At 42.5% G+C, this 24,901-nt stretch overlaps 1 protein-coding gene across 2 annotated transcripts in view; it reads left to right on the top strand.

The window, feature by feature from the left end:
* The window catches only part of commd5 (COMM domain containing 5), a 61,643-nt gene that overhangs the window by 7,204 nt on the left and 29,538 nt on the right, over positions 1–24,901 (top strand). For both annotated transcript variants that reach the window (XR_009513484.1, XM_059976711.1), the window contains exons 2-6: positions 4,259–4,368; positions 5,861–6,021; positions 8,474–8,502; positions 18,930–18,980; positions 22,869–22,964. Coding sequence is in view for 1 of the 2 variants with exons in the window: in XM_059976711.1 (XP_059832694.1) it covers positions 4,260–4,368; positions 5,861–6,021; positions 8,474–8,502; positions 18,930–18,980; positions 22,869–22,964 (446 nt within the window). In the remaining variant the exon portion in view is untranslated. The remainder of the gene's footprint in view (positions 1–4,258; positions 4,369–5,860; positions 6,022–8,473; positions 8,503–18,929; positions 18,981–22,868; positions 22,965–24,901) is intronic.

Here is a 24,901-nt window from a genome sequence, read left to right as displayed (position 1 = left end):
TTCATATGCTTTTGGAATGTGGGAGGAAAGGAGCAAATGGAGGGAACCTATGTGGTCACAGGGAGAATGTATAAGCTCCCGACAGACCGCAGCGGCCATCAAACCCAGATATTATGTCTGTCGCTGTAAAGCAGACTTTCTCAATCATTTTGACCTGGAAGAACCCTTGAAATAACTTTCAGGTTTTATGGAACCCCTGCTTAAAAATTATTATATCTACAGCTCATGGTACATTAGCGTGATCAGTACATTGTAGATATAATAATCCAAGATAATTGTCAATGCTTTTTTAAGTAGGAAATGAATTTGTAGCCAACCTTTCATGAAAAAACAGGTAGTTAAGCTTAGCTTACATTTCTTGAAATTAATTTCTTTCTTTCCCTTTCATATATTTTAAAAACTAATACGGCAAACATAACAAATTTCTGTTAAGCAACTGGCTTATGCCAAATTTAATTTTTAAGTTTTATTTTTTCTAAAGGTAGGCTGAGTAGATTTAATTAGGTTGTAAATTTATTTAAATTAATACTGTTTACAACATGAACATTCATTTGCACTGTTGATGCAGTGTGTTGTGGCAATGTCAGGATTTTTTTTACAAGAGAAACAAATCCTCTCACGGAGCCAAACATTGATGGGGCACCGTCAGCACAGACGCCAACACAGTTCCTCCAAGACTGGTCTTTTATTTCTAGGTATGAAGACCAAACATTAAGTATATCTTGGGCTTTGCTTGATTTGGGCAGCTCTTTGCAACAGAAAAAGTTTTCTTGAATTTCACTGTAATTTACGAATCTTACAAATGCTACAACATGAAATTTATTGGGGAAATCTGTATACTCATCAACCTGGACAGAGAAACTGTTGTTTTTCAGTTTATCACACAAAACCTCTTCAGCATCATGAGACATGTCATCAATATATCAACTTACACCGTTTGAGAGTGAAACCTTTTCAATTTTTCCCATTGCATCTTATCCTAGCTTTTTTCTCCCACTATAATTTTACACGTTGGCCTTATCAGGTTCTCACCACCTGTGTGGTTTTTTTTCTTTTCTGGGTAATAAATTCTACTAAGTAGCTTGCTCCTGAATATTTTTACTGACTGACTTTATTAACAAAATCTTTCCTCTGTTTGGTAATTCCAATAGTTGTTGAAAATAATCAGCACTTTTTACGTGTCATATGGCCATGATTTGTAGTGAAGTGTCTCTTCAATTTTGCTGGAGCATTTTTGTTGCATTTGTACGTTGTTTGTCACAGACGAGGCTCAGTGGAATCGGACAACTTGCATCACCAGTCCATGTAAAACCCATTGATAAGTAGCTCTCAATGTAAAGGTGGGCTTTTTTTGTGTGTGTCCGTTGTTGCATAATAAGAGTGGATAATAAATAACTAAACAAAATCGCAAAAACTTCACAAATACTTCTAACCTACACAGTGCACCTTTTGCAATGTTTACAACAACAGCAAAGCGGCAGGCTAGCAATTGAATCACGGCATGTCAAAATTCTTTCTTTAGAATGAAAATTTCCCTCCAATTTTCTACTACATTGGTAGAGTTCGTTCACACCCAGAAGTCAATTGGTGGCGTTTAAAGGGAAATTGGAGGTAATTCAGGAGGGCGAGGCTCAAGTTGGGCGAGGCCATTCAATGTTTGGAAAATGCACTCAATGCTCCTCATCAGCCTGCCGTCCTCCCCTCCGTGTAACACAGCGCTCACCAACTATCAACAGCTCCCTATCTCACGTCAAAAACTGAGAATGCACCGAAGCAAATAAACACTGCCATACCGGGCTGAGAGAGCTCTAACGAGATTGCTTATGCGCCTGCTCGGTCACTGCCCATCACTGTGGCAGTAGTGTAATTACAATGCACACTTATATTAAATAGTTAGATAAGGAGTACAAACACAGAAATTAAAAAGTATTGAGGTAGTGTTCATGGGGGCAGTATCGTTTTAGGAATCGGATGGCAGAGGGGAAGAAGCTGTTCCTGAATCGCTGAGTGTGTGCCTACAGGCTTTTCTGTACCTCCTACCTGATGGTAACAGTGAGAAGAGGGCTTGTCCTGGGTCCATCTCCTTTCCATCATTGTTCCCGAGTCAGTCCGGTAGAACTTTCCTGTCAACAACTTTCTGGAACCAAGTTAAGAAGAAGGTTCAGTACCACCCTGGGGGGTAACTGCCGAGAGATAGTAAACACCAGTTTGCCAGAGACACCCACTAACTCAGAGCAAGTAACAAAAACAGTGGGAGAGCAAGAAAATCTTTGGCTGTAATTCCATATTCTGAGATTCATGCAAGTCATTTTTCTTTCTGAGGTCACAGTAACTCAGCATGGATTTTTCTGTAATGCTATAATTGGGTGGTGGGCTGGAGATGCATCTCTACCAAAGGAGGTGGAAGACACGTTCCTTCCACTAGCCTGCAGGTCACCCTTGTGTAAAATGTAGCACCTGCTTAGCCCCACTTCCTGATCAGGGTCACATGGAGCCATGAGAGCAGGTGGTATGAGCAGCTGATGTGTATCACAAGTCCTGGTTACGTGACCACTGTCACCATGCAGGATATCATTGAAGAGTACTGATAATGGCTGGGGTTGCCCATCTTGTAAAGGCATTGCCCAGAAGAAAGCAATGGCAAATCACTTTTGTAGAAAGCTTTGTCAAGAACAATCCTGGTCTTAGACCATGATTGCCACGTCATATGACACGGCACATATTGATGAAAATTGTTAATGTATTCTTACAATGCCTTAGCTCTTAGACCACGTCAACCATGTGAATATGATCAACCACGTGAATATTTTCAAGGCTGTGTTATACCTATCTGCAGAATCTCTGTGTTACTGAAGACCTGGTGTCATTGGACAGTGAAGGACAATTGAACAGCTGTGTTGATTGATTATGTAAAGCCTCACTCATACAAACTTTCTTTCCATTTTTATATCTTATTTAGAGGTACAACACGGTAACAGGTCCTTCTGGTGCAGTGAGCATCCAATTAACTCATTTGTCAGGATGTAGAATTGCTGTAAAAACCAATCACTTAAAGTAAAATAGCAATTTGTTGAAAAAGGCTTGTAACACAAATTTGAATCAAGTTGAATGACTCTGCTTAGAAGCAGGTAAAGTTAGAAGTGTTAAATAATGATAAGTTTTGTTGATTCTCGTGAATGGCGCAGTGGTCATCTTTTTGAGAACTTTAGGATGATCACAGGTTGATAGATTTTGGTGTGGTAAACACACTAGGCACTGTGTCAGATGGTGTTGATGCAGATTAGGACAGCACGGTAGTATGGCGGCTACTGTAATGCTTTCCAGTACCAGCAATCAGAGTTCAGTTCCTGCCGCTGTCCGGGAGGAGTACATTCTCCATGTAACTGCATAGGTGTCCAGTTGCTCCGGTTTCCTCCCACATTCCAAAGGCATACAGGCTAGGGTTAGTAAGTTGTGGACATGCTATGTCAGTGCTGGAAGTGCGGTGACATTTGTGGGCTGCCCCCGGCACATCCTTGAACTGTGTTGCTCTGTGTTTCACTGTATTTCTCGATGTTTCCGTGTTCAATAATTCCCACCGCTGCCATTAGGAGTCTGTATCTTCTCCCTAGACTGCATGGGATACCTCCAGGTGCTCCAGTTTCCTCCCATGTTGAAAGGCATACCAGTAGGCAGGTTAATGATCCTTGTAAATTGTCTTGTGATTAGGCTAAGATTCAATTGGGGGATTGCTGGGCAGGCACGGTTTGAAGGGCTGGAGGGGGCTGTTTGTCAATAAATAAATAAAATGAACCTCAGGGTTGTACATGGTGAACTTTGATACTGAACTTACTTTGACTTTGAGAAGCCGCATGGCCAATATAACTCCCCTTCCCATGACTATGTTTTTCGATTGAAGGGCACCATGGTAACATACCAGTTAGCCTGACTGTTTTACAGCTCAGGACAGAGTTCAGAGCCAAGTTCCTCCAGCATTTTATGTGTGTTGGTAGGAAGTTTATATGTCCTTCCCATGAGGAGATGTGTTTCCTTCAGATGCTCTGGTTTCCTCCCACAGACGAAAGACATACTGGGTTGTTGGTTAATTGGTCACAGTAAATCAGGCTAGTGTTAAATAGGTGGGTTACTAGACGGTACGACTCGAAGGGTGGAAGGGCCTGTCCTCACTATATCTGTAAATAAATTTTAAAAATGAATAAATAAAATAGATTACTATACAGTGATCTTACTTCATGTGCTTTTGTTTCGCTTTCTCCAGCATGTCACACAGGAGTCGTTTCTTTGGAGCCCGGACGCCACTGGAAGTGGAGCTGATGGTGAAACAGCTGAAGGATTTAGACAGAGAAATCTTCAGAAAAATACTTAAAAGTAAGTGTCCATGTTACATTAGAACACAGAACATTACAGCACAGTACAGGCCCTTCGGCCCACTATGTTGTGCCAACCTATTAATCTGCTCTAAGATCGATCTAACTCTTACCTCCCATATAACCTACCATTTTTCTTTCATCCATATGCCTATCTAAGAGTTTCTTAAGTGCCCTAATTGTATCTGCCTCTACCACCAGCCCCAGCAGTGCATTCCACATACCCACCACTCTCTGTAAATAAAAACCCACCTCTCATCTGTTTAACTTGCAATATCCCACATATTCATTCTGTCAGCATTGAAGTGATCCATTATTTTTACACTGCTTTGATATTGGTGTTTATATTAAGCCTAAAATGTATCTAATGAAACTTTCTGGAATGGCTACTTCCAAAACAGACACTTATTGAGATAGCTAAGCAACTTTCCAAGTGAAATACAGGCACTTAGAGTCATTGTGTCAAAGAATCATAGAAAAGTACAGTACAGAAACAGACCCTTCGGCCCATCTAGTACATGCTTATTGCCAATTGTAATCATGTTCCATTACTTTGATTGGATAATAAAAAAAGATGGGCTCTTGACCTTAAAAACAATGTCATTAAGTTCTTGCACTTTGTCTACCTGAACTTTCTCTGAATTGTAACACTGCATTCTGCATTGTTATTGTTTTATCTCATTTTACCTCAATCAAATAGTTCAGCTGTTTCAATTTAATGTAGAGGGGGTTTCTTCTTTTTTCTTTGTTACTGTTGGGAAAGGGCTTCTTTGTTCTTTGTTTCTTCTATAGCACAGTAACCGTAAACAGGATCAATGAACAACAAACTGTGCTAGTGCAAATAGAAATAAATAACAACATGAAATAACAAGATAAAGAGTCCTTAAAGTGAGACATTTGGTTGTGGGAACTCCAAAAGCAGAATGAGTCCCCATTTGTTCAAGAGCCTGATGGTTGAGGGGTAGTAACTGTTCTTGTACCTGGTGCTACAAGTCCTAAGGCACCGGTACCTCCTATCTGATGGCAGCAGCAAGAAAAGAACATGGCCTGGATGGTTAAGAACCTTGACAATGGATGCTGCTTTTTAATGACAACATTTCGTGTAGCTGCGCTCAATGGTAGGGTTTTACCCACAATGTGCATTGGTTTCCCATACCAGGCTATAATGCAGCCAGGTATGCACACTTTCTGCTGCACAGCTATAGAAGTTAGCCAAAGTTTTTGGAGACATGCTGAATCTACGCAGGCTCCTGAGGAAGCAGAGGTGCTGTCATGTTTTCTTATATGATGTGTCCAAGACAGGTCCTCTGAGATAGCATCACCGAGGAACTTAAAGTTACTGACCCTGTCCACCTCTGATCCGCCGATGAGTACTGGCTCATGGACCTCTTCATGGAATATGGCAAAGTCCATCCACCAGTCACTCCGTGTGTTATAAAATAACGATCTTTATTTATCATAACTGCTGTAAAAACTATGATCCTTTCTCTCAGCGGTCGTGAACTCACTAGAAGGAAAGGATTGCAAAGAGTCTGTGAGGAGCATTGCCGAGACGGAGACTCTTTCAGAAGAGCAGCTGAGTCACATCCTGGCAGGCATGTACACACTGATACAAGAAGCTGTGCGTTTGCCACCGTCTTCCCTCAAGCAAGAGGTAAGTGTAGTTAAATATCGGCGTAACTGTGTGGGTTTCCTCTGGGTGCTCCAGTTTCCTCCCGTAGTCCAAAGGTTAACTGGTTATTGTAAATTGTCCTGTAATTAGGCAAGGGTGAAACAGGTGGGTTGCTGGACGGCGTGGTTGGCAGGGCCTGTTCTACCCTGTATCTCTATAGTCCAGGGTATATAGAGATACCTGTACTATATAGGTACAGGTATATAGTACCTATATACTACATAGGTACTATAAGCTGTCGATCCCAGGGGATCATGGGTCTGTGTCTCTGGTGGACTGTGTCCTCCCCAGGGCGCAAGCCTGGGCGGGAAGATTTGAAGAACTGGCTGTTGCTCATGCAGCGAGTTCCTCCTCCCCACGTCACTGACGTAGTTCAAGGGAAGGGCAAGCGCCGATACGGCTTGGCACCAGTGTTGTCACAGAGGTTGTAAACAACATCAAACTGCCTTAGGGACCCTGGCTCCGGATTTCTTCCTCGGGTTTTACTCCCGAAGCCTTTCCCTATGGCTGCAAGAAAGCAAAGATTTAAAATCAGAGATTTCCTTCTCCTGGGCAGGCTGCTGTCCAAGGCTAACGAGCTCCATCTGCCCAAAGCAACTGGTTTTGAGGCACCAATGGTCCGCCTTTGCCCCTTCTGTTGTCAGTAGAAGCAGTTCCACCAGACTTGGTAGCTAAGCTACATGTGAAGGCCAAGAGTTGGACTTGATTGTCAGAGGCTGTAAGAGACACATGCCATTTGGAGCACTTTATAGATAGTGAGAGCTTATACCAACAATCACCCCCCCCCCCCCCCGGCTATGACAACCTTAGGAACCTCTATCTCTAAATAACTAAATACTAAATAATAGTTGGTGTATTGGTGTATAGTTCCGCAACAATCCAGTATAAATCTCCTTCTACACTCCTTGGGCCCATTAATGACTTGCCTCCCCTTTGGTTGTGCTGTGAACACATCCTGTATTGGCAGGCAATGTGGGAGGTTCTCTACATCTTCCATTATTTCTGATTTGATTCCATGTGCCTCCTTTGAAGACGCCCAGAATTCTTCCCTCTCCATTGTGAGTGGGCCGGAGATTCCCATGGTTTAATAAGGATATTTGCTGTTTTTCAGTGATTGCCAATATTTGTCTCAATGTTTATATGATACATAAAATCAGAAAATCTAGGAAACACTCAGCAGGTGAGAAAGCAGATGTGGAGAGTCCTAAAATGACATCGCATGGAATAAGGCCCTTCGGCCCATTGAGTCCATGCCAACCATGGTGCCTACCCACCTAGTCCCAATTTCCTGTGTTTCACCCACATCCCTCTAAGCGCTTCTTAATCGATACTGTGGCATGTGCCTCAACCACTTCCTCTGGCAGTTCGTTCCATATACTCAGCACCCTCTGAAAACTTTGCAACTAGGGTCCCTCGTAAATCTTTTCTCTATCGCCTGAAACATATGCCACCAAGTCTTGGACTTCCCTACCCTGCCACCATCCATTTTATCGATGCACTCATGATATTATGAACCTCTATTCAGTGTGGGTTAGCTCCAAGGAATATAGACAAATTCTGACCAAGCTTTCCCTGTAAGTTCAAGTTTAATTGTCATTCAACCATACATGAATACAGCCAAGTGAAATGGTGTTACTCCGGGTTCCAAGTGGAATACAGAATACCAGCAGTCACAAACAGCACCAGTCATGCAAAACACATGTAATATAGCAAGCACTTATAAAATATCAGTAAAATACAGTAAAATCACTAAAAAATATAGTCCAAGACCCTGAATCCATGAATGTCGTAGAAATCTGCAATCAACCGCAAATAGCTTCTCTTCTGCCAAACAAACACTGGGGGGCAGCACTAACCCCAGTTCTGAAGCTGTGCCACACTGCCTCCGGTCCAGCGTATCGACTCCAGTGCCTCTCTCCTGGGCAACTGTAAACAGGGAACGTATGGCTTGAGGCCTACTCCTCTTTACGATCAAGGCCTTGCACCTTCCCTGTCATCTGCCAATAAATCGGACCTGCAGCATTTTACATTTGACAGTATTCAACAGGGTCTAGCAATCATAAGAAATGTGACCAGGATGATCACTCACTGTTAGACTGTACATCTGCTTCGTGCATTGACTCTTCCAATGCCTTTCTGGCACAGGCAGGAGCACTATTAGTGCCAAGTTCAGATCTTTTACTTTCTCCACCAATGAGTAATTCACTGACCTGCACTACTTTTAAGTTCTTAATGTCCAGCAGGGTCTTGCAATCATAAAAATTACATTTAAAAACAACGGCAATACCTTTGGTTGACTGCAGAAGCTGCTGCTTCTAAATGTTCTGCCATCTTATAACTCGTGTCTCTATGTTCTTCTGGAAATTTCTCAACAATGAAGAATGCTGATTTGAAGAACATGATTTCTGATCAAATGTTATTTCATTTCATTTAGGTTTTTAAAGATGATTTAAGAGAAATAAGGTAATTCTTAATATTTTACCTTTTTATTGAAAACATTTGCTGGTGAAACAAAAAGAAACTTGCTGACCTCATTTTGCATTTTTCTTTGAGTTTAGTCCTGTGTAGTTTGAACTGTATATCTAGGAAAGCAAGAGATATGGTTTGCCTGTTAGATAGTTTTTATAAATTTTCAACATTTTCTTGCAGCCCAATATGTGCATTTGACACTGAGTTACATGTTTAGCTTACTTCAGTACATTACCAGACAAGAAATCGTAAAATATCTTTCCAAACTCTCTATGGTTTAAAAGATTTCCCTGAAGTGGCAGCAACCTTGTTATTTCTTTAGCGTTTTTCATCTGTCTTTTACAAGCCAAGTTGCTAGCTCAATGCTCAACCCAACACGGATGGAAAGCGTGCAGGAGTTGGCCAGAGTCAAACCCAGGATCACTTGCCTTGAAGTCCGGTGAGGGTACCACTACACCACAGGCCGGCCTAAAGTAAAATATATAACCAAAAAAAATTCTGCATGCTCAAAATCTAAAATAAAAGCAGAAGATAGACAGCAAGGTTGCCCGGTCACACAGTATTTAGCATAACTCTTTACAGCAGCCACAATCGAAGTTTAATTCCTGCTGCTGTCTGGAAGGAATTTGTACATACTGTCTGTGGGTTTCCCCTGGGTGTTTCCACTTCTTCACACATCTCATATCGGTTAGTAGATTAATTAGACACTTGAGTGTAACAGTGCTGCACGGACTCTTTTGGCCGGAAGGGCCTGTTACCATTCTGTATCTCAAAATTTTTTTAAAAATTTAAAATTATACTTCAGGAGCTGAATTGGGATTTAATGGTAATAAACTTGCGATGAGAGTCCTCGATGAGGATGGCTTGGACCCAAATGCTGGAATATCTGAGGTGAGGATCGAGATGTGGTTTCAAACTGGATCAAGAATCTGAGCACAAGTTCAGGTGCTCTTTAAATGCTCAATTCTTGGTGCCCAAAACAAGATTGCCATATGATGGGACTGTCCTGAACCCTTACAGGGGCCGCATGAGCTATCCATACTTCGAAGAGTTAGGGTGTCTAAACCTCGGAAGCTGGTGCAGGGGGATGCGGCCCTCCTCTATGGCCAACTCCTGACAGCTCTGGCTGCTCCGAGAGACAGTGATTGTAGTCGTGGATGAGAGCCAGATCCAAGCTGTCTCTTTCAGGTACCCAGCATCTCTTCTCTGTCTGAATCGTTCCCAGTCCACAAGATACTGCTGAACCACCTCGAACAGTATGTGAGTCCAGAGTTCTTCTCATTGCGAAAACCTGCTCCCCATCAACAAACCTGGGTGGCGGCAGGGCTGATGGTGATGGGCTAACGGGCCGGTGTTTACAGGCTTTAACTTGGAAACGTGGAAAGTGAGATTGATCTTGAGGGTCTTGGGGAGCTGCAAGGTGTAAGCCACTGGGTTTACTTTCCTGAGATTCTTAAAGGGTCCAATGAACTTGGGTGCCAGTTTTCTGGGCTCCACTCAGGGAGTCAAATCCTGAGTCGACGGCCTAGTTGCCCAGGCTGCAAAACTAGTCCCTGTCTTCTCTCGAGGTTAGTCTTTACTTCAGTCTACTGAGTAGAGCCTAACAAAATCTCCCTTGCCCTAGCCCATCTCTCTTGCAGCGCTGGACAAAATCTTGAGCCGCAGGAACTTCAACCTCTGCCTCCTGCTTTGGGAAGAGTGGTGGAGATTACCCAAAATGGCATTTGAAAGGAAGCATTCCATGTGCTGAATGCCATGAAGTGCTGTTGATGACCTCTGCCCACAGCAACTGGTGTGGCTCCACTCGTTTGGTCTTTCAGAGGCCAGGCATCTGGGTATACATCCCAGTTCTTGTTTCACCCACTCTGTCTGAGCATCGGACTGCGGCTGAAACCCAGGGGAAATACTCACTGTTGCCCCAATTAGCTTGCAAAGCACCCTCCAGAAATGTGGTGCAAAATGCAGACAGCAGTTCGACACAATATCCACCGGAATACCATGGATCCTGAAGATCTGCTGCAGGACAATCTTGGCCATCTCCATCACAGATGGAAGTCTGTCCAAGGCAATGAATTTGCAGGCCTTTGAAAAATGATCCACAATTACCAAGATAAAGATCTTCCCCTTGGAAGGAGGAAGACCCATGGCAAAGTCTATGGAGATGTGAGCCCATGGTCCTTCTGGAACAAGTAGAGGGAGAAGGAGCTCTTGAGGTTGGGTGCGAGGCTCCTTGTTCTGGGCACACATCTGGCATGCCAGTACGTACTGATTGACCTCCTTGCCACTCCAGGCTACCAATATCTTCTTTTAACTAACTCGTGGGCCCTGACAATCCCTGGGTGAGGTCAATCTCATTGTATTTTCCAACTGAAGAACCTGAGACTGGACGGGACTAGAAGCGAACAGCCGAGCCAGAGGGCCATTCTGAGGAATCTAGCCTTACGTTTGGGACTTGGGAATAAGTATGTTAATCCCCAACAAATTGGGGCTATCACCTTGGCTTGGGGCAAAATGGTGGTAGGCTGCTGTTTTCATTCAGGTCTTCAAACTGATGGGACAAGGCATCTGGCTTCCGTTTCTTGGATCCCAATCAACAGGTCAGGATGAAATTAAAACGGTTAAAGAAAAGAGACCACCTGGCCTGCCTGGAATTCAGTCTCTTGGCCTCCTGAATGTAAGCCAGGTTCTTGTTGTCCGTCCATAAGATAAAAGTGTTCTTGATCCCCTCGACCCAGTGATACCATTCCTTCAGAACCAACTTGACTGCAAGCAGCTTTCTATTCCCCATGTTTTAAGTCATCTCTGCTGGGGAGAGTCACCTGCAAGAGAATGCACATGGATGCAGATTATTGTCTGAAGGTGTCTGTTGAGACAACACTGCACTCACTCTGACGTCCGATACGTTCACTTCCATGATGAAGGGAAGGTCCAGGTTAGGTGTGGCCAAAATGAGAGCTGTTGTGAAACACTATTTGAGCTCTGTGAGTGCAGCCTCCTCCTCACTAGTCCAGTCCAAACAAAAGGAGCCACGGATCTCGTAAATAGTGCCATCAGCAGAGCTGCTACTGAACTGAAATTCCTGATAATAGTCGGCAAATCCCAAGACTCATTGGACCTGCTTCACACCGGATGGTGGTGGCCAATCTCTAACTGCCTGAATCTTAACTAGGGTCCATCTTGAGATTGCCATTAGAGATGAAAAGATGGTGAAGCCCAAAAAAAGAAATAGTGTCTATGTGAAATTCAGACTTCTCCAGCTTTATGTAAAGTGCATGATACAGAACCTCTTCAGGATATCTCTGATGTGGGGCATGGACTTTGAGAAAATTGGGACATCATCCAAATAGACAGAAGTGTACTAATGGAGAGCATCCTGGAGCACATCGTTTACAAAGGCCTGGGAAACTGCTGGCGTGTTCACAAGGCTGAAGGGCATGACGAGGTACTCATGGGGCCCCGTTGGTGTGTTGAATGCATCTTCCACCCATCACCTCCTTTATGCAAATGAGGACGTATGCTCTTTGCAAATCCAGCTTTGAGAAGATTCTTGCCCCTTGGAGAATCTCGAAAGCAGTGTTCATGAGTGGGAGTGGGTAACCATTCTTGACTGTTACGTAATTCAACCCTCTATAATCAATGCCAGGTCGCAGACTCCCGTCCTCCTACTATACGGAGAAAAAGCCAGTGCCAGCTGGAGAGTGGAGGCCCAAATTAATCCCAGGGCAAGAGTCTTTTTAATATACTCTTCCACAGCACTTCCCTCTTGTATAGTTGACCCTGCGGAGGACACGTACCTGTCGATAGATTTATTGCACAGATGTGGGATTGGTGCAGTGGAAGAGTTGAGGCCTTTCCCTTGCTGAAAACATCTTCAAAATCCTTGTAGATAGAAGGGATTTCTACTGGCTTGTGTGCTGCGTGGGCCCCCAAACCTTCCTCCAGGGATGATTTCTGAAACTCTGTCAGTAGTGGGAGTGATTCAATAGACCCCAGCGTCACCCCCATAGGTCCACAAGAGTCTTTAGTGAAAACAGAAGCGAAATCACAGTTGAAATCCTTGTCTGTATCCTCAGACATCAGCAGCAAGCTGCAATAAAAAGTCCTTGTGCTCCTGGGACTAGGTTCCAAGGAACTCCAACTTGGAGCCTTCCCCTTAGACGGGACCTGGCAACTGGAGCCCTTTGGCTTAGGTACTTCCTTGGTTTGCTTCTGAACTAGAGATTTCATTCCGCAGCACCCCTGACTGGACTACGTCAGGACTCACACAGACCTTTTGGCTGGAATCAGCTCATCTTCTCTTGAAGGGAGGACTAGATTAACTGAAGGTTCCAGATAACTGAGCAGAAGTCTTTCCCCTCGTTGACTTCTGGTCAGGAGAGTCTGGAGTTTGGACATCAGGCTGAAAACAAACCCTCTGACAATGTGTGGACCAAGCAGTGATTCTCTCCTCCCTCCAGTCTATGGACAGATCAGGGGTATGAGTGGCGAGTCAGTAATGTAGAAACTAATGTCTTTCACATGATCCCCTATCCTCATCTACAACATCACAGTATGTTGCTGGATCTACCCGGAACCTAGCGAGCGGCCACCCGAGACAGTTCCAGGGAAGGACTGATTCAACTCTCCCAGAGTTATGCTGAGCCCAAGTCCAGCAGATTTTCCCCTGCTCCAGAGTCCAAAAAAGTATTCACCTCTCATCAGTTCATACCCAGGAGATCTCCGCCCTCAGTGTGACACCAAAATCCGTGAGGTTGGGGTGGTGACTGCTACTGTCACAGTCCTCTCAACACCAGACAGTCTGAACAGTTCTCCCAACACCTCCAGCATCGGACATTCACCCCGCAGGTGAACTGCTTTCCCGCAGTAGATGCAACAACCTCAACTCTGACACGGGACCCTTTCATCAACAGAGATTCTTATGCGGCCAGTTTGCATGGGCTTGACAGGATCCTGAGCAGGAGGAGGGCTGATCATAGTCTGAGATCGAGGGTGGAACTACAATGCATTGAGTTTGGGCTCAGGCTAACCCTCTTCGATCTCTTGATGTAGTTCCTCTTATTCTCTGCCAGATGATTATCTAGATGAATGGATTGGTCGATCAGAGGTTCTGAAACCTCGACTGGTTCTCCCAAAGTGAGGGCATCCTTCAGTTCCTCTTGGAATCTGTGGCAGTATAGCATCGTCAAGGTCTCCCTGTTCCAGCCACTGTCTTAGGCCAATGTCTGAAATTCAATCATGTAGTCAGCTGCAGACCTCCACCCTGCTGAGACTTGGCTGACTCTGGCAGAGTGATGGAACACCTTCCTTATGGTGGCCATAAATTCCTCCAAATCCAAGCAATTCTCCGACCAGCATTCCCGATGCATGGTGGCCCAAGCCAGGGCTCTTCCAGCCAGAGGGGAGATAATGAAGGTCACCTGAAGGGAATAGGAATGGCTGGAGCTCAAACACTAATGAACACTGGATGAGAAAGTCATGGCAAGTACCCGGGTCAGAAGATGGACTGGCTCTGCAGAATGACTGCCAGCCTCACCTGAGCGACTTTGCCTTCCCTCCTGCAATAGTTGACACATGGGACCTGAAGTTCGTGTATCTCCCTGCTCTGTCTTGAAATTTTCTCGCTGTGGCTAGCCACAGGTGACAAAAGGCTCTGATACTCTGCTGGTCTGTGTTGGCTCAATTGTACTGTGGCGGGAGTCCTTGACGAGGATGGCTTGGACCCTAATGCTGGTGTATCCGAGCCAAGGATCAAGACACAGTTTCAAACTGGATCGATCATCTGAGCACAAAACAAACACTAGATGAAATCACGAGTAGATTTACGATTGAGCACTGAACCCCATTTCAGGTGCTCCTTAAATACTCAATCCTTGGTGCCCAAAACACAATTGCCAATTAGCGGGACTGTCCTGAATCTTTAAAGGGGCTGCACCAGCTATCCATACTCTGGGGAGTTAGAGTGTTTAAACCTTGGAAGCTGACGTGTATCACAACAAAACAGTTTTTCTTGAGCCAGTCCAGTTAACTTTTCAGATGACATCTAAAGTCAGGTCCTAATACGGGTCACCGATCTTTCCTCCTTAGTCCTACATGTCTTTCTCTTCAGAGAGTTTACACAAACAATTTTTGAAACTGTTGGTGAATCTGATTCCACCCTCCTTTACAGATCATAACAACTTGATGTGTTTACAAATAAGTAGTCTCCTCATTATTCCTTTGAGTCTTTAACCTGGGAGGCCTAGTTACTGACCTTCCTCTCATAGAAACATAAGTACAAGCAATTCTGCAGATGCTGGAAAGACAGAGTGACACACACAAAATGTTGAGGCCAGATGAAAGGTCTTGGCCTGAAACATTGACTCTTTATTCCTCTCTGTAAATGCTGCTTGAACTGCTGAGTTCCTCCAGCATTTTGTGTGTTTCTCAGTGGAACCAGTTGCTTCATGCCATGGAGTGATCCTGTAAATTCGGAAGTGCTATGTCCTAGGTCAGTTCAAAAACTTGTTTTGTTTGTGTGTGGCTAAAAATAAGCCTTTAAAAATAAATTAGCAACTGGAGTATTTCTGCAGAAAGGGCAGTATAACAGCTTTTTACATTTCCCCTCTCTCTCTCGGGAGAGTACTTGATATGTTGTTGAAAATTCATCTGGTTTATTTGCAATCAAGAGCTCATTACGTGGGATTGTGAGGCCAAGTTCACGAGCTGATATCAACAGCAGTTGGTCATTGTAGTGGATTCAGAGTGTTGGGCTTTATTTTGAAAAAGCTCATCAAATATTAATACAAATAAGGTGTCATTGTACAAGGGAACTCCATGTAGATCTATGGCTTTAGTTACTCATGGAGTCATAGAAAAGTACAGCACAGAAACAGGCCCTTCGAATCATCTCACCCTTGCCGAACTATTCTGTGCATTGACCACAGGCCTTCCCTTTCCAACTTCCTTAAAACCAGTTCTGCATCTAAACTTGGAAAACAAATGCAACTGCAGATACTGGAATCTGAAAGAAATCAGAAATGTTGGAAGAACTCATGCAATGAGGCAGCTTCTGTGGAAAGAGAAGCCAGTAAGTGCTTCAGGTCAAAGACCCTTCATCACCTTTGACTTTTGCCAGACTCAAGCAACGTCAGCAGAGTGCTGGAAGAACTCAGCAGTTCAGGCAGCATGTGTGGAGAGGAATAAACAGTAGATGTTTCAGCCGAGACTCTTCATTAGGACTGGAAAGGAAGGGATGGAGGCCGGAATCAGAAAGTGGGGTGAAGGGGAAAGGTACAAAGATGCTTGAAAATGGGAGCAGGAGCAGGTCACTTGGCCCTTCATTCAAAGAGATCATGGCTGATCTATTCCAGGTGACAAATACAAGAAATTCTTGCAACACTGTAAATCTTGAGTAACACACTCACGCACGTATGCGCACGCATGCACACACACACACACACACACACACACACACACACACACACACACACACACACACACACACACACACACACACACACACACACACACACACACACACAAATGCTGGAGGAATTCAATAGGTTAGGCAACATCTATGGAGAGGAATGAACAGTTGCTGTTTCGAGCCAAGACCTTCATCAGGACTGGAAAGGAAGGGGGAAGAAGCCAGAATAAGAAGGTGGGAAGGGAAATGGAAGGTGACAGATGAAGCCAGGTGAGGGGGAATATGGGTGGGTAGGGGAGGGAGGATGATGTGAGAAGCTGAGATATGATAGGTGGAAGAGGCAAAGAGTTGAAGAAGGAAGAATCTGATAGGGCAGGAGAGTGGACCATGGCAAAAAGGGAATGACGAGGGGAATCAGTGGGAGTTGAAGGGCAAGTGAGGAGGAGAGAAAGGGTGAGAGGGGAACCTGAATGGGGAATGGAAAAAGAGAAGGGGAAGAGGGAGGAATTATGAGAAGTTAGAAAAATCAATCTTCATCCATCAGGTTGCCATTTATTTATCATTTTGTGTGTTGTTTATGAGGCTGAGTTACTAGCTTGACCCTCAACCCAGCACAGATGGAGCTGGTGTCGTGGTTTCTCATGCCCCACAAATGACCAGGAGACGCGGAAGATTCTTCAAGAAGTATTAAACTTTAATTTGCAAATCAAAGCTGAGACAGTCATTGAGCTAGTCACTGATTGCCCACCGATCCTTGTACATAGCATGTTTTATAGCAATCTCCAGGTTTAGTTGTATTAGCATATCCAATCGGTCTACAGTTGCGTATCACAGACATCCGCCACTATTGTTTCTACCCATTGACTTAATCATGTTCTAATCTACATCTCTTAGCTATCTCTCATTAACACACCATTATCTTCTACATTCTTAAGATTTCATTCTCCTATTAAATTGGATGCATGCATAGCAAATAGCAAGCTCAAAGCTGACTACATAGTTTTGGTTACACAGCAAACAATGCAACTTTTACACTCCAATACTGGCCAGAGCTGAACCTGGGACAACTCACCTCGAAGTCGTGCATGGACACCACTGGCTGGCTAGCTCATTTTGATCTTGTATTTTATTGTCTACCTGCATTGCACTTCCTGTCAAATGGTAACACTTTATTCTGCATTCTGTTATTGTTTGTTTTACTTTGTATTATCTCAATGGAGTGTGTAATGAATTGATCTGTGTGAAGAGTGTGCTTTCACTTTGACTTGGTACATGTAACAATAATATACCAATTCCAGTTAGAGGGTGAGAATATGAGTAAAAATTGAAAAATGCAGGACAGACATGCCGAGACATTGCAAAGGGCGAGGAAACGAAAAACGGAACCATAATTACAGATGAGTGGCCTGGTCCATTCCGATGTATTTCGAGGAATTTTAGAATTCAAGAATTTATAGTCAAAAATCAGTTTTATTCGCCAAATACAATAATTTCATGCATTAGGAATTTGCTGTGGTGTGTTAGTCAGGGCAAGACATACAATGAAAAACGTTTAACGATTATAAAGAATGATATAAAAAAATAAAGTTAGAAGTTAAAGTACAAATGTGGATGAAAGGTGCATAAATACCTGCTAGCAGTTAATGAGGTTTATTGGAAGATGTTGCTTCTTGCTCGGCATTGCTGCCTGTCTCACGTCCAACAATGCCCTCAGGTCAGCTGCAGGGTCATCAGCCAGAGACCACCGCTCAGTGACATTTCACTCCCTTGGCCCTGGTACATCTCTTGGTGGCTGAGCAGTCCCAGGGACGTTTCCCTGACACCCCTGAAGCTTTCAGTGGGATTAGTCAGCCCCCCAATTTCTGTCCTTCCTACTCAGCCACAGCCAAAAGCTGCCCTTTTCTGCCTCTTCAGCCTGCTCTCTGTTGACCCTCCTGAGCCTCGCTCCATCACTGCTGTATCACAGAGTTATAATGTAAACAGTATTTTGAAAAATGGGATATCCTGTTCCTCAGAATCCCCTCCAGTAACATACCTATAACAGTGGGATAGCCTCCCTGGTCTGTAGTTTCCTGACTTGTTTTTACTGGCCTTTTAAAAATAATGGGATAACATTTTCTAACTTCCAGACTACGAGAGTTTCATGCTTGGCTAAAGAACTCACTGTTCATAAACTGGCTGCTGCGTCAAGAATCAATGATCAGCTTTCTTTGCCATATCCATTTACCTGGATGGGGAATTTGCTGTGTTATGTTGGTCAGGGCACGACATGCAACTATTCATCACTATTCAACTATTCATGCAACATTCATCAGTTAAAAAGTACAAAGAATTATTTTTAAAAAACTTGGAGGTACAGATATGGAATAAATTTGTGCATAAGTAGCAGCATGCATTTACAACGTTAATAATATTTTAAAAAGTGGCTGAAAGTGCAGTGCAGTAATGGGGGTAATAGATAGAGTGTTATAGAAAGTGACAGGGATAGAGGGACAGAATCAATACTGAGCCTAGATGACTGCACATGCCCAGAGTGCTATTCCTCATTATACTGGTCTTCATGACAACAATACGGCAGTGGGGAATGCACACACAGGACAGGGCTGGAAAATAAAGTGGAGGTCAGCAGGTAGTCCGCCTTTGATGAGTAAACACAAGAGCCCACAAAGCAGTCATCAATTATTTTGTTCTTTTTATTTTACAGTCGTGCACTGAAAGCAACCTTAAGCAATCCCGAATTTGCACTGAGTTACTCCAATGCAGAGGTGACCACATTGCGAAAACTGAATGCAGTGTACTAGATTGTTCTGCAGGGCTTCGAGAATTTTCTGTTTTCATCTTGAATTTTCAGCATGCTCCTCATGAGTCTTATGTTGTATTGCAGACTTGTTTTAGCATCTACCTGTATATGGAGGTATGACTCCCTTGCCCTTCACACAGGACCTATAATACCAATGCTTTGCACCACGTTGTTCTGATCAACTTTTAATGATCTTCTAATATTGATCTGTTTCAGGATTCCAGAGGAGCTTATTTCTGATTTTGCAAGTGTTGTGTTTGGGAACAGGTGAGTTTATCACTTCCTCATGTTCAAAGTGTGTGAGTAACGTAATCAGAATCAGGTTTATTATTGTTGTAGAATTTGGTGTTTTGCAGCTACAGTACAGTGCAAGGCGTAAAATACTCCATAATTTATAATGAAAAATTATATATGCATATAATTACACACACACAAAACACATCAAAGTCTTAGGCACATGCGTATAGCTAAGGTGCTTAAGACTTTTGCACAGCACTGCAGTGATTTTATGTATTGCACAGTACTGCTGCCCCAAAAAAATTCATGACATGTGAATGATGATAAACCTGATTCTGACATGGGTCTCTATTGTGGACTGAGAGTGGGAAGGGGACAGGGAGAGGGAATTCAGGGTTAGGAAAAGGAAAAGGAAGAGGGGAGGGAGTGGGAAGCACCAGAGAGACATTCTGTAATGATCAATAAACCAATTGTTTAGAATCAAATTACCTTGCCTGGTGTCTCAGGGCTGGGTGAGAATGCACCCGCACCACCTCCCTCCCCCTGGCTCTCCTGCTCTGCCACCAGTCCCACACCCTACCACAGCCAGCCAGCTTCCCTCCCCCATCCCCCCAACCCAACATCCTGGCATTCCTCTCTGCCACCTGTCCCACACCCGTCTCGCAGCGCTCCACATTGACAAATGTAGCACTGTGCAAACGTCTTAGGTACCTTCGCTTTCTAAATGTGACTAAGACTTTTGTACAGTTCTGAATATACAGTATATATGTGTATATCTGGTCATTTCTTCTTAATTCTATGTCTGTTAGTGCACTGAAAATGGCTCCAAGGGCTGTGTTGTACTATTTTGTGTGAGATGTGGGAATTCTGGGAGACCTCCAGCCTCCTGGATAACCACACCTCCACCTGGTACACCGAGCTGCAGCTCCTCAGGGAACGTGTTAAGGAACTGGAGCTCGATGACCTGCAGCTCTTGCGGGAAGTGAGGAGGTGATGGGAGCTACAGGAAGATAGTCACCCCTAAGTTTCAGGAGGCAAGTACTTGGGTGACTGTCAAGAGAGAGAGAGAGGAAATGGGCAGCCAGTGCAGAGTACCTCTGTGGCCATTTGCCTCAATAATAATAAATATACCGCTTTGGATACTGTGCAAGGTGATGACTTATCAGAGGGGCAGCCACAATAACCAAGTGTCTGGCGCTGTGGCTCAGAAGGGAAGGTGGGAGAAGAGGATTGCAGTAAGGATAGGGGATTCCTTAGCTAGAGCAGTAGACATGAGATTCTGTAGATGTGAAAGAGAGATCAATACATAGAGTGGATTTAAAGCGGAGGTTGATAGGTTCTTGATATGTAAGGGCAGCAAAGATTACAGGGAGATGGGAAGTGAATTGGGTTAAGAAAGAAAATAAATCATACTGTCAAGACATAGTCTTGACCAATTTGTTTCTTCAATTTTAATATTCAAATCAGTTTCCCATTTTTGTCTTGACTTATGAATTCCTTGTTTAATTGCCTGCTTTTGAATCAAACTATACATACAAGAAATAATTTTTTTAATTTTTCCTTTTTGAATTAATATTTCTATTTCATTAGGTTTTGGAAATAACAAAAAAGAGTGTTGTTTGATATTTTATATTTATTCTTTAATTGATCAAATGACTTTAATATACCTCCTTCAAAACAATCTCCTATATATCTAATCCCTTTTTGAAACCAGTTGTATAAAAGTTGGTTATCCATTGTAAGAGGAATAAGTTTATTTTGAATTAAAGGTCTCTTTAAAGATTTCTTTATCTCATCATCAACATTTATCTTATTCCTTAAATCAGTCACATGTTTTAATGTAGGAGATTCTGTCTTTTCCCGTATCCATTTAGATTCCCACTTATATATAAAATCTTCTGGTATATTTTCTCCTATTTTATCAAGTTCTATTCTAATCCATGCTGGTTTATCTTCATCAAAAAAAGATGCAATATATCGAAGTTGATTTGCTTCATAATAATTTTTAAAGTTTGGAAGTTGTAACCCTCCTAGGTCAAATTTCCATGTCAATTTTTCCAACAATGTTCTTGACATCTTACCTTTCCAAAGGAATTTCCTCACACATTTATTTAACTCTTGAAAAAACTTCTGCGTTAATTGTATTGGTAGTGTTTGGAATAAATATTGTAATCTAGGGAATACAACAAATGTCCGGCTAAGACTAGTGCAATATAATTTTTTACATCAATTATATATTACACCACAAAAAATAAATAAATTAAACCCAGATTTATCTGATCAATGCTTCGGATGTAATCAAGAAATTGGTACTTTTTTACACTTTACTTGGTCTTGTTTTAAAATTCAACCTTTTTGGACAAATTTAAGAGTTTTACTGGAACAAATTATTGGAATACAACTTCCACATAATCCAACATTATTTTTACTAGGCAATATTGAAGGGATAAAATCGAAATCCAAATTGAATAAATATCAGAAAGAATTCATAAAAATTGCATTGGCAGTAGCCAAAAAGGCTATTGCAGTTACTTGGAAATCGGATTCATACTTAAGTATAGATCGTTGGAAGAATGAAATTTTTAGCTGCATTCCACTTGAAAAAATTACTTATAATTTAAGAGATAAATATGAAATATTTCTGAAAATTTGGTGCCCTTATATAGGTGCTCCAAAGATAAAATTATTGGTTATCTGGGGAAAGAAATAAATATACATATTAAAGCTATTATGAACTCCATGGAGCATGTGGGGATCTTACGATATCCAGGCATTCTTTCTTTCTTTCTTTCTTTCTTTCTTTCTTTCTTTCTTCTTCTCTTTTTTTCTCTATAGGGATATGTCAGGGGGGAGGGGCAAGGGTTGATCATTTTTTTTTCTTTCTGTAACCTACTTGAAAATTAAATTTAAAAAAAATTATAAAAAAAAGAAAGAAAGAAAATAAATCAACCGTGATTGAGTGGCAGACTAGTCTCAATGGGCAATTGGCCTAATTCTGCTTATATGTTTCAGGGTCTGTGGTCATTCAGTTCTTGACCCAACTAGCATTTTGAAAATTCTATACAAAAGTTTCAGCACAATGAGCTGAACGGTATCGTTAGTAATGGAAATATTGTTTTTATCTCTGGGTCAGACCTGTGCAAGTGCCACAGATCAAGTAATTCCTGTACACTTAGGATGCTGGATAATGGGTAATCTCTTCACTCACAGCACATACTGCCACCTCGTGCTAGTTTTAGATTGCAAAAGGGCTTGATGCACGTTGTATGTGTGTATAGTTTCCTTTTTGTACATTTCACAGTGCCCTTTACTTGGATATGCATTAGGAAGGGAGGATTACTTCAGTAAATAATATTTTAATAATTTTAAGGATGGGGTTTTTGGCTTAGGTAACCACTTACTGATAATGTGGAATGACATTTTGGAAGGGGATAGTAAGCCAGCTACCTGTTAGCTAGTCACATGGTGAAGTTCTTCACATGTCAAGATCTCACGATGAGTGGACGTAAAGGTGAAAATGCAGATGGGTCTGATATGTGGAATTAGGACTAATGTTGATGTGGAAGGGAGATGAACACAGGTAATCTGTTTTCGTGTTTTTCCTAATACCCATGGTCCAGCTTTTATACTTAAATCTCTGGGGCAAGGGTTCCCAACCTGGGGCTGTCAGACCCCTTGCTTAGTAATATTGGCCCATGACATAAAACAGGTTGGGGCCCATGCTCCAGAGTGAATTTAAGACCTGTTGTGATTTTCTGCTGACTGACCCCAGGTGGAGTCATGAAAATGTATTTTGAGGGTGTATTTTCTCTCTTTAATCAGTTATGTGTCTGTATGATTGTATTTTACCAGCATTTTGAACATTTCCAATTAACAATGTGTTAATGTTTCCACTACAATTATATATTCTGCTTTAAGACGAGCAGTGTTGGAGGCTGCAGCCCTGCAACAAGGGAATCGTTTGCCAAGTGTTCAGGATTTCAGATGGCGAGTTGATGTGGCCATTTCTTCCAGGTAAAGTTGATACTTGGGTCTCCATTCAATATGCATCATGCTCAATGTTATCATTTGGTAAGATCATAAGACATGGGACTAGAATTAGAGCATTTGGTCCATCAAGTTATCTCTGTCATTCCATCATGTCTGATTTATTACCTCACCTGCCTTCTCACTGCAACCTTTGATGCCCTTGGTAATCAAGAACCTATCAACCTCCTCTTTAAATATACCAATGCCTTGGTCTCCACAGCTGTCTGTGGCAATGAATTCCACAGATTCACCACCCCCTCATTAAAGGAATTTCTCCTTATCCCTTTTCTAAAGGAGCAATCTTGTATTCTGATGCTGTGCTGTCTGGTCCTAGACTCCCTTACTCTTGGAAACCTCATCTCCATGTCCACTCTATCTCGGCCTTTCAATATTTGATAGGTTTCAGTGAGAAACCTATCACTTCTATAGATGTGTGACGGAGCGTATATCGACTGGCTACATCACAGTCTGGTATAGAAACATCAATTCCCTTGAACAGAAAGTCTGACAAGAAGTAGTGGATATGGTCCAGTCCATCACAGGTGAAGCCCTTCTCACCATTGAGCACATCTACATGGAGCACTGTTACAAGTAATAATCCATCATCAGCATCCATCAGCAGGAATCCCCATCACCCAGGTCATGCTCTCTTAATGCTGCTGTCATCAGGAAGAAGGTACAGAAGCCTCAGGATTCACATCACCAGGTTCAGGAACAGTTATTACCCCTCATCTATCAGGCTCTTGAAGCAAAGGGGATAATTTCACTTGCCCATCACTGAAATGTTCCCACAACCTATGGACTCAGTTTTAAGGACTCTTCATCTCATGTTCTCAATATTTATTGCTTCTTTCTTTCTTTCTTTTTGTATTTACACAGTTTGTTGTCTTTTGCACACTGGTTTAGCACCCAGTTGGTGCAGTTTTTCATTAATTCTATTATTGTTATTATTCTATTATGTATTTATTGAGTATGACTGCAAGAAAATGAATCACAGGGTTTCATATGTACTTGAGTAATAAATTTACTTTGAACTTTGAGATCTCCCCCATTCTTCTAAACTCCAGTAAGTAAAGACCCAGAGCTATCAAATGCTTCTCATGCTTTATTCCTTTAATGCTTTAATTACCAGATCATTCTCACGAACTTCCCGTGGGCCCTCTCCAACGCTAGCACATCATTTGTTAGATATGGGATGCACAACTACTCATAATACTCCAAATGTGCTCTGACCAAAAAGACCAAGGCATGTGTCAACGTTCTGCAGTGTCCTGGCTGACATATCAATTTGGACATAGAATATAGAACAATACAGCACAGTACAGACCCTTCAGCCCACAACGTTATGCCGACCTTATAAAGTACTCCATAATCAATCTTATTGCTTCCCTCCCACATACTGTAACCCTCCACTTTCAACCATCTGTCTTCTGCCTCATAAATGCCCCTAATACCTCTACCATCAGACCCAGCTGTGCATTCCATGCACAACCACCCTCTGAATGAAAATAAAACCCTACCTCTGCCATCCCCCCTACACTTCACTCCAATCTTCTTGAAAGTCTGTCCTCTTGTATTAGTAATTATTGCCCTAGGAAAAGGTGCTGACTCTATCTCTCTCTATTAGTGTCTCTTATCAAAGTCAAAGTAAAATATATTATCAAAGTATGGAGATTCATTTTCTTGAAGACATTTACTGGAAAATAAATAAATACTATAGAACTTATGAAAAACTTCTCTATTTGACGCCATTACACTGCTGGTTTTTAAGGCAGCAATGAAGGTCCTCCATCTTTGTCAATAGCTTCCTCTTGGTTTTCTCTACTGTCAGTCATGCTGGCTGTTTCCAGAACAGTATTTTCTAACCAGTCAGCGTTGTTATCCCTGAGCTGAACCCTGAAACCTAGAGACCGGTGGACCAC

Source organism: Hypanus sabinus, chromosome 8 (assembly GCF_030144855.1).
Source record: "Hypanus sabinus isolate sHypSab1 chromosome 8, sHypSab1.hap1, whole genome shotgun sequence".
Taxonomy (NCBI): Eukaryota; Metazoa; Chordata; class Chondrichthyes; order Myliobatiformes; family Dasyatidae; genus Hypanus; species Hypanus sabinus.
The sequence above is the reverse complement of the archived record's forward strand: the minus strand, read 5'-3'. Positions and strand labels throughout refer to the sequence as shown.